This window comes from Panthera onca, chromosome E2, assembly GCF_046562875.1.
Source record: "Panthera onca isolate mPanOnc1 chromosome E2, mPanOnc1 haplotype 2, whole genome shotgun sequence".
NCBI classification, from domain to species: domain Eukaryota; kingdom Metazoa; phylum Chordata; class Mammalia; order Carnivora; family Felidae; genus Panthera; species Panthera onca.
In genome coordinates this window covers 7,085,326-7,098,819 of record NC_138353.1, presented here as the reverse complement: position 1 = coordinate 7,098,819, position 13,494 = coordinate 7,085,326, and the positions used below count along the sequence as shown (strand labels likewise).

The 13,494-nt window shown below is 43.4% G+C and overlaps 1 protein-coding gene and 1 long non-coding RNA gene across 2 annotated transcripts; one reads left to right on the top strand and one right to left on the bottom strand.

Moving 5' to 3' along the window:
* Positions 1–3,553: 3,553 nt before the first annotated feature.
* Positions 3,554–5,098, bottom strand: LOC132691272 (uncharacterized). Its single transcript, XR_009615679.3, has 2 exons — positions 4,417–5,098; positions 3,554–4,021 (listed from the first exon to the last, which is right to left on the bottom strand). It is a non-coding gene; the product is annotated as an uncharacterized LOC132691272 (long non-coding RNA).
* Positions 5,099–5,209: 111 nt separating this feature from the next.
* On the top strand, positions 5,210–13,055 carry FPR2 (formyl peptide receptor 2). Its single transcript, XM_060652583.2, has 2 exons — positions 5,210–5,293; positions 10,895–13,055. Exon 2 carries the CDS (start codon positions 10,906–10,908, stop codon positions 11,959–11,961), a length of 1,056 nt encoding a protein of 351 aa, XP_060508566.2. The 5' UTR covers positions 5,210–5,293; positions 10,895–10,905; the 3' UTR covers positions 11,962–13,055.
* The last annotated feature ends 439 nt before the right edge of the window (positions 13,056–13,494 follow it).

The following is a 13,494-nucleotide window of genomic DNA, read 5'->3' as shown; positions in this document are numbered from 1 at the left end:
CTCTCCCTCACTTGCTCTCTCTCCGTGTCAAAATACATAAACTTAAAAAAAAAAAAAAAAAAAAAGACCTGAGCTGAGATCAAGAGTCAGACGCTTAACCAACTGAGTCACCCAGGTGCCCCAGAAGATAAATCATGTGAAGACACAGTGAGAAGACATCCATGTACAAGCCAAAGAGGGAGCCCTCAGAAAAAAACAGTCCTGCTGACACCTTGATCTTGGACTTTCAGCCTTCAGAACCATGAGGAGATATGTTTCTGTTGTCTAAGGTGCCCAGTCTGTGGTGGTTTTGTTGAGGCATCCCTAGGAAACTAAATATTTTCTGTTTCTCTTCATGGAATTCTATCAGTGATGGCCCCCAAACCCACCAAATTACCCTGGTATGGTTATTTTATTTTATTTTATTTTATTTTATTTTATTTTATTTTTAATGTTTATGTATTTTTGAGACAGAGAGAGACAGAGCATGAGCAGGGAGGGGCAGAGAGGGAGACACAGAATCTGAAACAGGTTCCAGGCTCTGAGCTGGCAGCACACAACCCTGCTCGAACTCGGGAATGGCGAGATCATGATCTAAGCCAAAGTCGGATGCTTAACCGACTGAGCCATCCAGGCACCCCTCTACTGGTTCTCTTGGGACTCTCGTTCTGGAGGAAGGCAGTCATTATGGAAGAAATCTGATTATCCCGGGGCGCCATGCTGGAAAGGCCTTGTGTAGGTTCTTGGCATTCGGGTCATCCCAACCCAGGTACCAGACACGTAGATGAAGGAAACTCCAGATGACTCCAGTCTCCAACCTTCAAGTCACTTCCAAACTTTCAAGTCTTAGGGGGGCAGAAAGAAACATCTCCTCTGTGCCTTGTTCTAATTCCTAACCCATATAATCCATGAGCATAATAAAATGGTTGTTTGACATCGCTATGTTTTTTTTTAATATGATATAATATAATCAATAATATAATTTATTGTCAAATTGGTTTTCAAACATCGCTATGTTTTAAGGTGGCTTATTATGTAGCAATAGTAACAGGAACTCAAAAACCAAGGGATTCATTAAAGGCCCTTCTTCCTTCTCATTCCCCATGGCTGCCCAGTCTCCAGAGCCCATCTCCTGAGCCTGAACAATCTTTCCTCAGACCACACTTCCTCTCTATGACACTGTTCCTGCCCTGGACAGCTCTTCAACAACTTTCCTTTAATCTTTTGCAAGACCCTCCACTCTACGGTCTCTGGCTTCAATTGGGAGCATTCTCAAGTCTACTCCTTTGCAGAACTCTAGGGCTTTTTTTTTTTTTTTTTTTCCTGAAGCATGCATCTGACAAGTCCCTTTCTTGTTTGAATGGCTTTTCATTTTTCCTATTTTTTAAAAATTGAAGTATAGTTGACAATGTTACATTACTTCTAGGTGTACAACATAGTGATTCAACAACTCTACACATTATGCTATGCTCACCACAAATGTAACTCCCATCTGTCACCATACAACATGATCACAATACCATTGACTATATTCCCTATGCTGTACCCTTCATCCCCATGACTTACTCATTGCATAACTGTAAACCTGTATCTCCCATTCCCCTTCACCCATTTTGCCAATTCCCACTCCCCACGCGCCTCTGGCAACCAACGGTTCGTTCTTTGTATTTATGGTTTTGTTTCTGCATGTTTGTTCACTTGTCTTATTTTTTTAGATTCTACATATAAATGAAATGATACAGTATTTATCATTTTCTGACCGATATTTCACTTAGCATAATACCCTCTGGGTCCATCCATGTTGTTGCAAATAGCAAGATCTCATTCTTTTTTATGGCTAATATTCCATTGTATACGTATACCACATATTTTTTATCCACTCATCTATTGATGGACACTTTGGTTGCTTCCATATGTTGGGTATTTTGTTTTTAAAGTACACATCACACCCAGCATGGAGCCCAACGCAGGGCTTTGAACTCATGACCCTGAGACCAAGTCCTGAGCTGAGATCAAGAGTCAGACACTTAGCCAACTAAGCCATCTGGGCACCCCACTGGCTATTGTAAATAATGCTGCAAATAAACATAAGGGTGCTTCTATTTTTTTAATTCAAAAAGAATTAAACAGTAATGAAACACTAAGTTAGTGTTTTTGCTTTCTCTGGATAAATACCTGGTAGTTGAATTTCTACTTTTGTTTCTATTTTTAATTTTTTGAGGAACCTTTATACTGTCTCCAACAGTGGCTGTGCCAATTTACATTCCAACCAACATGAGGGTTCCTTTTTCTCCACATCCTCACCATACTTGTTATTTCTGTCTTTTTGATTCTAGCCATTTTAATAGGTGTGAGGTGGTATCTCATTGCAGTTTTGATTTCCATCTTCCTGATGATTAGAGATGCTGAACATCTGTTCATGTGTCTGTTGGCCATCTGGATGGCTTCTTTGGAGAAACGTTTATTCAGGTCCTCTGCCCACTTTAAAATCAGATTATTTGTTTTTGTTTTTGTTTTCTCGGTATTGAGTTGTATAAGTTCTTTATAGATCTTGAACATTAACCCCTTATTGGATATATCATTTGCAAGTATCTTCTCGCATTCATTAGGTTGTCTTTTTGTTTGGTTAACGGGTTTCTTTGCTGTGCAGAAGCTTTCTATTTTGGTATGGTCCCAATGGCTTTTCATTTCCTTAAGAAGAAAGTCCAAGTCCTTGTAGCAGTGAAGAGCCTCTAAGAGACGACCCTTGCTATCACTTACTGCTCTCTGCCTCACTACCTACGCTCCAATAACCAACTTAACTTATTTCTTGGCCTCTCCCCTGTGCATTTTCACTCCCCTCTGCCTGGAATGCAATTTTCTTTCTCTTCTTTACCTGAACCTCTAAGACCCAGCCTAGATGTTCCCTCTAGGCAACATCTCTATACTACTAGGTCTTGTCAGTCTGAGTTTAGCTGTTTCTTTTGGAGGTTCGCATAAAAACCCAGGCATCTCTCTATCACTATGTATACTCTCACTCTACTGTGACCAAGTGAGACAGAGCAGGGACTGGACTTGAGTCCCCTCAATCCTGATTAAGCAACCCAGTGTCCCTTGATAGGTGAAGCCCTAGGCCCCTTAAGTAGCATATTTTGCAGGAATGTGGAAGCAGGATGCTTACCAAAGGAGGGTCTCAACTGGCAAAGACAAATCAAAACCAGCCTGCGCCAAGAGTGGACCCCAGCACTGACCTTTCACTGACTTCTTCCCCGATTATAATACTAAAAACACTCCCAGGGGTGGAGATTTAACATACTAATGAAGACATGCAATGCATGATGAAGCATGTTCTGTTCACTATACCTGTGCACCCAATTTCCTGTATCTCTCCCCAACTACATGACTCAGAGTCACTCCTGCCCCATCTCAGTCTCTTTTCCAGAACGTTCTCTGGCCTTTGCCAGAGAACCAGCACAACGGACCCTTGTGCTTGAGCATAAGCTCCAACGAAAGCCTGAAACTCCTCTAGTCAATGCCTCTAGTAAATTTCTATTGCTCGGAGAACCCAAAGGACCTAAGTCAGTGACACAAGCCCTTCACTGTCTCATCTCTTTATTCAGTCGGTCAGAGCCCATGTCTGATTACTTTCTACGTCCCCAGGAACCGGCAAGGGAGAACTCCTTTGGAGATCTATACCTATACACTTATCTACCACCTTTCTTCCTTGATAAGTGGACTCCATTTTATCCAGGTGGCAATTTCCTTCATCGTAAGCCAATCAGGGCAACTTCATTAAAACTTTGTGTGTGTGTGTGTGTGTGTGTGTGTGTGTGTCAGGCATTGGTCTAGAAATGGGTATATTACTTGGTTCTGCCAGTGGAAAGTAAGAAGAGGTTTTGCAAAGACAGCAGAACAGATTTTCCTTCCTTATAAAATGAGAGAGGCATATTAATGAAGTCTGTTTTTCTGCCCATCCCCATTCTCCTGGCTTGGGAGGTTATGTGGCCATGATGGTGATGTCTGGAACAATGGCAGCCATTTCGTGGTCATGTTCAGGAAGCCCCTGGAAGAAAACCAATGGGATGGATGGTGGACTGGAAGAATTATAATAAACTCAATTCTTGTTCAGACTCAGAATCTACTTCCTTCCAATTAAAAAAAATTTTTTTAATGTTTATTTTTATTTTTGAGAGAGAGAGATAGAGTGTGAGTCATGGAGGGGCAGAGAAAGAAGGAGACACAGAATCCAAAGCAGGCTTCAGGCTCCGAGCTGTCAGCACAGAGCCTGATGCGGTCTCGAACTCATGAACTGTGAGATCATGACCTGAGCAGAAGTCGGACGCTTAACTGACTGAGCCACCCAGGTGCCCTGAAAAATATCTTTATTTTTTATGTTAGAGGTTTCACTAGGTACCCCTTGTGATTATATCTTTAGGGTAGTGCTGATTAACTACTTACAAGCTAGTAGGGTTCCCACAGATTCCTTGGCTGTCCAGCTGTGCCTGGGGGTTGATACAAACCCTATTGTTCTTTATTTCATCTGAAATGACAAGATGGACACAGGCTTTGGTTGTTTTTGAGTCATAACCTTTACATAATAAACTGGTAAACACAAGCAAATTGCCTTCCTGAGTTTGTTGGGCCACTCTAGCAAATTATTGAACCTAAGGGGGTCACAGGAGCCCCTGATTTAGCTGGTCAGTCAGAAGTACAGGTGGCAAGCTGAGAAGTAGCATCTGAAATGGGGGAGGCTTGTGGGATTGAGCCCTTTACTACACATTTGGTATCATGAGTGCTACATGGGCAGGGGTGCCTGGGTGGTTCAGTCAGTTAAGTATCTGACTCTCGATCTCAGGGTCGTGAGTTCAAGCCCCATTTTGGGCTCCATGCCAGGCATGGAGCCTACTTAAAAAATAAACTAAAAAAAAAAAACTGTTGTGTGAGTAAAGAAACAAGATTTTGACTATCTTCTATGCTTTTTATTGCTTGCCTTGAGTTCCTCTCATCTCACTAATTGTTTCTTTCATTTTCTTGAATCCCTGAAGGAGAAAGGGAGGGCTTTGACATCCAGATTCCTTGATTCTTGACATTTAGAGGGCTGAATTCCTGTCTCCCACAGTAGGTTGGAGGTGAGGGGAATATTCAGACTTCTAAGAAGGGGATACTGACAACACATCCAGATTGCTTTCTGGAAACTGCAAGAAGCCTGGGTTTCTGTCACCTGATTGGTCCCAGCTCCACTGTCCCTCCCCCTTATCCAATAAAGCATCTGCCCGAGTTGAGTCACTCTGCAGAAAGCCAGGAACTAGAGACAGAAAAAGGATCTCAGCTGGTGGTAAGTTGGGGGCTTGACAATTTCAAAACTTATTATTTGAACCTCTACCTCCTTAGGTGGCAGATACCTCCTAAGCCCTTAGGCCGGGCTGTCCAATACAGAATCCACTTGCCACATATGGCTGTTGAGCTCTTGCTAGGCCAAACCGCGATGTGCTGGGAAGTGTGAAACCAATGTTATATTCAAAGACTTAGCATGAAAAAAGAATGTAAAATATCTGATTGGTAACTTTTTTTTTTTAATATTTATTTTTGAGAGAGAGAAAGCACAGGCAGGGGAGGGGCAAGGAGAGACTGGGACAGAGGATCCAAAGCGGGCTCTGTGCTGACAGCACAGTGGGGCTCGAACCCACTCACTGTGAGATTATGACGCTCAACCAACTGAGCCACCCAGGAGCCCCCTGACTCATGACTCTTATATTGGTTACATTTTCAAATAATATTCTTTTGATATGTTGGCTTACATAGAATATATTATCAAAGTTAATATGTTATTATAATCAATTTATTTTACTTTGTAAAGAGAATGGTAACCCTCATATATGGCTCATATTTATGGCTTACATTTATGTTTCCATTGGAGAGCGTTACTCTAGAAGTATAACATTGAAAGAATTTGGTAGTCTTCTAGCATATATGCTAATGTGGAGGATATTTAGAGTAGAAAATAAACAAATGGATACACAGGAAAAATATCTGGTATAGCTGCTTTGCATTATGGGCCAGGTGGGGCCTCTGAACATGTTAGTATCTAAGCTTGGACTGAATATTCAGTAAGAGCCAAATGTGGGAAGCCTGAAAGAGCATCGTAGGCAGAAGGAACAGAGGATCCAGAAGCCCCGAGATGGCAGTGAGCTCAGCATGTTGGAGGAATTGAAGGAATTCAATTTGGATGGAGCCCATTATGTAAGAAGATCACAGTGAATGTATGAAGTACGATCCAGTGTGATGTTGTGATACATAATAAGAAATATATGTCGGGTCTTCATCCTGTTTCTGGCACCAAGTTCCTAAAACCCTGGGAATTTCCTAAGTGATGAGAGCAATAGAGGTGTCTTTTGTTATGTTAATGAGTGATTTGGGGGAGGCACCTAAGGCTGGGGGCTGGTTGCCAGAACTTTCAGGTTCAGCCCCCTGACCTCCAGGGAGAGAAGAAGTGGTAGAAACTGAGTTCAATCCCCAGTTCAATCCCCAATCCTCATTAACCCCAATGAGTTAATCAGTCATGCCTATGTAATGAACACTCCATAAAACCCCAAAAGGACGCAGGGTTCAGAGAGCTTCCGGGTTGGTGAAAACATATGGAGATGCCTGGAGAGCGGCACACTTGGAGGGCCCATAGAAGTCTCGCGCCTTTGCCTCATACCTGGCCCTATGCATCTCTTCCAACTGGCTGTTCCTAAGTTACAACCTTTTCTAATCAACTGGTGATCTAGTACGTAAAATATTTCTCTGGGTTCTGGAAATCATTAAGTTTTGTGAGGAAGAGGTTATGGGAACCTCTGATTTACAGCCAGTCAGTCAGTCACACAGGTACCCTGGGCTTGCAGCTGGTGTCTGATTTGACCCAGGGGCAGGAGGGGCATCTTTTAGGACTGAACCTTTAACCGGTGTGATCTGACGGTGTCAGAACTGAGCTGAATTCTTAGAAATTGTTTGTTGGTGTGGGGACTCCCCACACTTCGGAAATTGGGTCACAAAAGAAGGGTAGACAGGGCAGATCCAACAGTGCTTGGTAAGCTTGAGTGAGGAGTTTGGAAACCACTGGAGGGTGTTGAACAGAATAATGTCATGATCTGTGTTTTTAAAAGGTCATACGGCCACTGTCTGGAGAATGGATGTTTTGGGGTGAGTGGGGGGAGGCATTCGGAACAGGAACAAGCTATTTGTAAGGTCAGTGGAAACATGCAGACCAGAAGAGGGGGCATGGGCAAGGGCAGTGGAGATGGAAGTGATTCTGGGTGTGGATTCAGTTGCTTTGCAGACAGAATCTATAAACTTGGATTGCTTTGGGTGATAAGGCAAAGACAGCAAGGACACGATTTAGATCTGGAGCTTTAACAGCTGGGTGTTTACATTCCAAATAGATACAGGATACTGTGAGAGAGGCAGATTTGGGAGGATGGAATAGTTCAGTTTGGTTTGGGTAATGTCAGGTTTGGAGTGCCTATGGCATTCCCACAGGGAGCTGTCAAGAAGTCAGGTGGTTATGTCAGGCTAGAGCTCTAAGGAGAAGCCAAGGCTGATGCCTTAGATGAGAAGTTTTCAGTATAGGTGCCCTGGGTTGGCTCAGCTGGTGGAGTGTGGGACTCTTGACCTCGGGGTTGTTGGGTGTGGAGATTACTTAAATAAACAAAACCTAAAAAGGAAGTTATCAGTGTAGTACTATAAGCCATGAGACCAGATGATACTACCTATGGAAAGACTACATAGAGAGGACGGAGGGGAGCAGGTACAAACCCTGGGCTGCCCTAACATTGAAAGTGAAATTTAGAGGGGGCTCTTGGCTGGCTCAGTCAGTGGAGTGTGTGACTCTTGATCTCAGGGCTGTGACTTTAAACCCCATGTTGGGTATAGAGATTTCTTAAAAATGAAATCTTTAAAAAACGGAACAGGATGGTTTCTTTTTATTTTTTTTAATTTTTTTTTTAATGTTTATTTATTTTTGACAGAGAGAGAGACAGAGCATGAGTCGGGGAGGGGCAGAGAGAGAGGGAGACACAGTGTCTGAAACAGGCTCCAGGCTCCGAGCTGTCAGCACAGAGCCTGATGCGGGGCTTGAACTCATGTACGGCAAGATCATGACCTGAGCTGAAGTCGGATGCTCAACCGACTGAGCCACCCAGGCGCCCCTCTTTTTATTTTTAAATATTCATTTATTTGTTTATTTACTTATTAGGTTTATTTTTGAGAGAGAGTGTGGGGGAGGAGCAAAAGGAGAGGGGGACAGAGGATCTAAAGTAGGCTCTGTGCTGACAGCAGAGACCCCAACTCAGGGCTTGAATCCACAAACTGTGAGATCATGAGCTGAAGTTGGATGCTTAACCCATTGAGCCACCCAGATGCCCCACTTATTTTTTAAAGTAAGCTTCACACCCAGTGTGGAGCCCAACGTGGGGCTTGAACTCACGACCCTGAGATCAAGACCTGAGCTCAAAACCTGAGCTGAGATCAAGAGTCAGATGTTTGACCAACTGGGCCCCTTGGGTCCCCAGGATGGTTTCTTTTTATTTAAAAAAATTTTTTTTGAAGTTTATTTATTTCAAGAGAGAGAGAGAGAGAGTGAGAGCTGGGTAGGGGCAGAGAGAGAGAGGGGAGAGAGAATCCCAAGCACCCTTTGCACTGTCAGCACAGAGCCTGATGCGGGGCTTGAATTCACGACCATGAATCCATGACCTGAGCCCAGATCAAGTCTGTTGCTTAACTGACTCAGCCACCCAGGAGCCCCTAGGATGGTTTCTTTGTAAGGGGAAGAGATAAGATAACATAATCTAGTATTAAGAAAATCTTGGGTTTTTGTTCTTGGTAAAAAAAAAAAAAAAAAAAAAAAAAAAAGGGATAATGCAGGAGGAAAGTTCTTGGGAAGGTGAGGTAGAGAGGGATCCAGAGCAAACATGGGAAGGTAGCCACTGGGATGAACGAGAACTCTACACTGACTGTAGCAGTGCAGGCAGATTGGAAGGTTTGGGGCAGGGAAGGCTAAAAAGTTCCAATGGTTACCATTTTCCCGTTAAAATAGGAGGCAAAGGCATCAGATGAGCGCACAGATGAGGAGGGGAGAGGCCAGGGAAAAGCAGACGGGAGGAAGTGGAACTACAACAGTTATTTCAAAACTTGGAAATGCAAATATGCTGGAGAAGTAGAGTCAGCAGACACACAAATGCTGAGCTGCCATATGAAATTCGGTCAGAAATCCAACTGTGCCCCTTAGTAATTGCGACACTGGACAAGTCACTTCCCCTGCCAGAGTCATGGCTTCCTTTTACGTTATGTGGTAATGATACTTCAGTTTTTTATTTTTTTTAAGTCTATTTATTTATTTTGAGAGAGAGCAAGGTAGGGGCAGAGAGACAGGGAGAGAGAGCGAATCCCAAGCAGGCTCCGCAATCACAGAGCCCGATGTTGGGCTCGAGCTCACAAACAGCGAGATCATGACCTGAGCAGAAGTCAAGAGTGGGACGCTTAATTGACTGAGCCACCCAGGCGCCCCAATTATGTGGTAATCATACTTATCCAAAAGCAAGACTGTTGTAATTGGAGATCATAAAAGGTACAGTGACTGGCACATTTGAGGGGCTTACCAAATAGTAGTCATCATAATCCACTGGGGTATCGTCTGTGGTTTGCAGGTTCTGTGTCCCACACTGCAACCAGGGTGCGGCCCTAATTTTACAACTTTGTCTCACTGGACTTTCCTCTCCTGTCATTGCACAATTGGCTTTCCCTGTTGCAGCAAAATCAGCCCTTCTGAGTGCCTTGTAGGGTGCTTAGTGAGTGGGTAGAGAGAACTTGACTCTGTTATGGAAGTATAGCAGGTGAAAGAAGGTTGAGAGGATAATTCTGGTGGAATCTGTCTGGTTGAGCTCAAATTCTGGCACACGTCAATCCTCAAATGCCATACACAAGGGTTGTGGTGAGGGCTACAGGAACTCTTGGCATATGGAAAATGCTCGTAAGTACTAGCTGCTACTGTTGTGAGCACTGTACTTGACCTGAACTTGAGATTCCATGATGCGTGGATGGCCCAGGACTAAGCCCCAGGACACAGCATAGAGCCTGGGGAAAACTGAAAGTCCCCATCTGTTAGACTCACTTGGTCCTGCCTGAAAGATTTCCATGTCCGCTCTCAACTAACCCTCACCTGAAAATCAGTCTCCTTCATAAAATGGCCTCTATTCTGTGGAGGAGCAAACCGAAGCTCAAAGAGATGTCACCAAGAACCCACTGGGCAGGTGTCAGATGAGAATACAGACTGACCTCCCCCCAGAGCCCAACACTCTTCATACTGTTAACAGTGGCTCTCAACTGGGAGTGATTCTCCCCCACCCACCCACCCAGGGGACATTTGATAATGTCTGTAGATACTTTTGCGTGTCACAACTGGGGGTGGGGCTGCTAGATGGGGGCCAGGGATGTTGCTAAAACATTGTACAATGTACAGGAAAGTCTTCCACAGCTAAGCATTATCCAGTTCCAAATGTTCAATGGTGCCAAGGCTGAGAAACTCTGCATGACATTAAGCAATGTGCCTCCTCTGCTGACTCTGAGTCTAGGGCTTCCCTCACTAAGCTGTAACTGGCTCCTAATCAATTTCTCTTATCTATTCACCCTCGGTGTAGTTTTCTGGTAGTAAACAGGAGCCTTGTAATCCTCTTGGCTAAGCAATCAGCCTGATGGGTGGAATGCATATGAATTATTATGGGAATATGGAGAACTAGCCTTTCCGAAAGTAATAGCCAAAAGAGTGTCAATTTTACAGTATAACCGGCCAAGTTTCAGTAGAGTGGGGGTCCTAGTTGGAGTTGTAGTTGATGTTGTCCATGAATAGGGAGGCTGTAAGATGGTTCATGGATTGGAAATGGCCATTGTTGAAATGTTTCAGGTGTGTGCAAGATGGAAACCAACCACTCCATCACTCCAAATGAATATGAAGAGATACTCCACGAGTCTGCTGGCTACACTGTTCTGTGGATCCTATCACTGGTGGTGCTTGGGATCACCTTTGTCTTTGGCATCCTGGGCAATGGGCTTGTGATCTGGGTGGCTGGATTCCGGATGGCACGCAGCGTCACCACCATCTGTTACCTGAACTTGGCCTTGGCCGACTTCTCTTTCACTGCCACTCTGCCATTTCTCATTGTCTCAATGGCCATGAAAGAACGGTGGCCTTTTGGCTGGTTCCTGTGTAAGGTAATTCACATTGTGGTGGACATCAACCTGTTTGGAAGTGTCTTCCTCATTGCTTTCATTGCCCTGGACCGCTGTATTTGTGTCTTGCATCCAGTCTGGGCCCAGAACCACCGCACTGTAAGTCTGGCTACAAAACTCATCATTGGACCCTGGATTTTTGCCCTAGTCCTTACCTTGCCAGTTTTCATCTTCTTGACTACAGTAAATGATGGAACAGGGAATATATACTGTACTTTCACCTTTGCACACTGGGGCAACAGTACTGAACAGAGGTTGAAGGTGGCTATCACCATGTTGACAATCAGAGGGATCATCCGGTTTATCATTGGCTTCAGTATGCCAATGTCCATTGTTGCTATCTGCTATGGGCTCATTGCTGCCAAGATACGTAAAAAAGGCATGATTAAATCCAGCCGTCCCTTAAGGGTCCTTACTGCTGTTGTGGCTTCCTTCTTTCTCTGTTGGTTCCCCTTTCAAATGGTTGCCCTTTTAAGCACAGTCTGGCTCAAACAGATACTGTTTGAGGGCAAGTACAAAATCCTTGATGTCCTGACTAATCCAACAAGCTCCCTGGCTTTCTTCAACAGCTGCCTCAATCCAATCCTTTACGTCTTCATGGGCCAAGACTTCCGAGAGAGACTGATCCACTCCCTGCCTGCCAGTCTGGAGAGGGCCCTTACTGAGGACTTATCCCAGACCAGTGACACAACAAACAGATCCACTTTACCTCATGAAGAAGCAGAGTTACAGGCAATGTGAGGGCAGCTGGGGGACATTTTTGAGCTCTGTATGCTCCTACCCTTCTCCCATTTCCAGTTCCATCTTACCTTGGGTCATACTGAGACACGCATCATGAAAGGAAAAAGTGACATAAGATGTCATTTTTGGATTTTGGGCCTCAGCTTCTTCCCCTGGGATAAGTGGAGACTGTAAAGGGGTACAAGGGAGGAGAAGAGAAAGTGATGGGGAACTGGTAACGCTTAGATAAGAGGGTATGGTAAGGGGAAAACTTTAGTTATTTTACCATTAAGATGTTTGCTGTAGGTTTTACTTTAAGCTATTTTTAATAAGATTACAGGAATTTCTTTGTATTAATAGTTTACTAAGTGTTTTCTTCCTTTAAAATCATGAATGGCTTATAGAACTGTATCAAATGAATTTTATGCATATATGAAGATATTATTTTTATCCTTTTATTTACGCCATCATACATTACCTTGATTGATTTTTGCATGTGAAACTACCCTTGCGTTCCTAGAATAAACCAGGATTGGTCATGATGTATTTTGTCTAATTATAATTTATGTCACTAGATTTGTTTATAACTTATGCATTTATGTTTATGTAAAGATGGGTCTGTTATTTTCCTTTCCACTAATATCCTGGTCAGCTTTTGCACCAAACTTCTAATGGCCTCCTACACAGACTTGGGAAGTGATTTCTCTGATTATATTCTTTCATAAATGTTCAGAAATTCACCAGCGAAGACAGTTGGCCCTGGGTTTTCTTTCTGGGAAGGCTTTTAGTAACGAGTTCAATTTCTTTCATAGTTATGGGACTATTCAGATTTTCTATTTCCTCTTCCATCAATTTTGACAAACTGTGACGTTTAATAAATTTAGCCATTTCATCCAAACTGTCAAATCTATTGGCATGAAATGGTATAATAACTGTGTGTAGTACCTGGTATGCTTTCCTTTACATAATGAGAATGTAAGCTATCTGAAGGCAGGGATTTTGGTCCATACTGTTCACCAATGGATCCCCATACCATATGTGTAATATAGTGCCTAACATGTGATAGACAGACACTCAATAAATATTGAATTGATGAATAAATAAACAATGGTATCATCCAGATATCAAGTGAGAGCCTTTATTTTATTAAAAAAAATTTTAATGTTTTATTTATTTTTGAGAGAGAGAGACAGAGCATGATTAGGGGAGGGGCAGAGAGAGGGAGACACAAAATCTGAAGCAGGCTCCAGGCTCTGAACCATCAGCCCAGAGCCCGACGCGGGGCTCGAACTCATGGACCGCGAGATCGTGACCTGAGCTGAAGTTGGACGCTTAACCGACTGAGCCACCCAGGCGCCCCAAGTGAGAACCTTTAAAGCTAGCTAAAATGATCTCTGACCCTCATATCATTGCAGTTTACAAGATTTATAAATTCCCATGTAGCTTACATTTTTATGAATCTGGTTTTGAATTTCTACTTCAAGTAAAGCACTCTGACTGTTGCTTGGTGCTTCTGTTTTGACATAAATCAGTCTACAATAATACTCGGCTTTT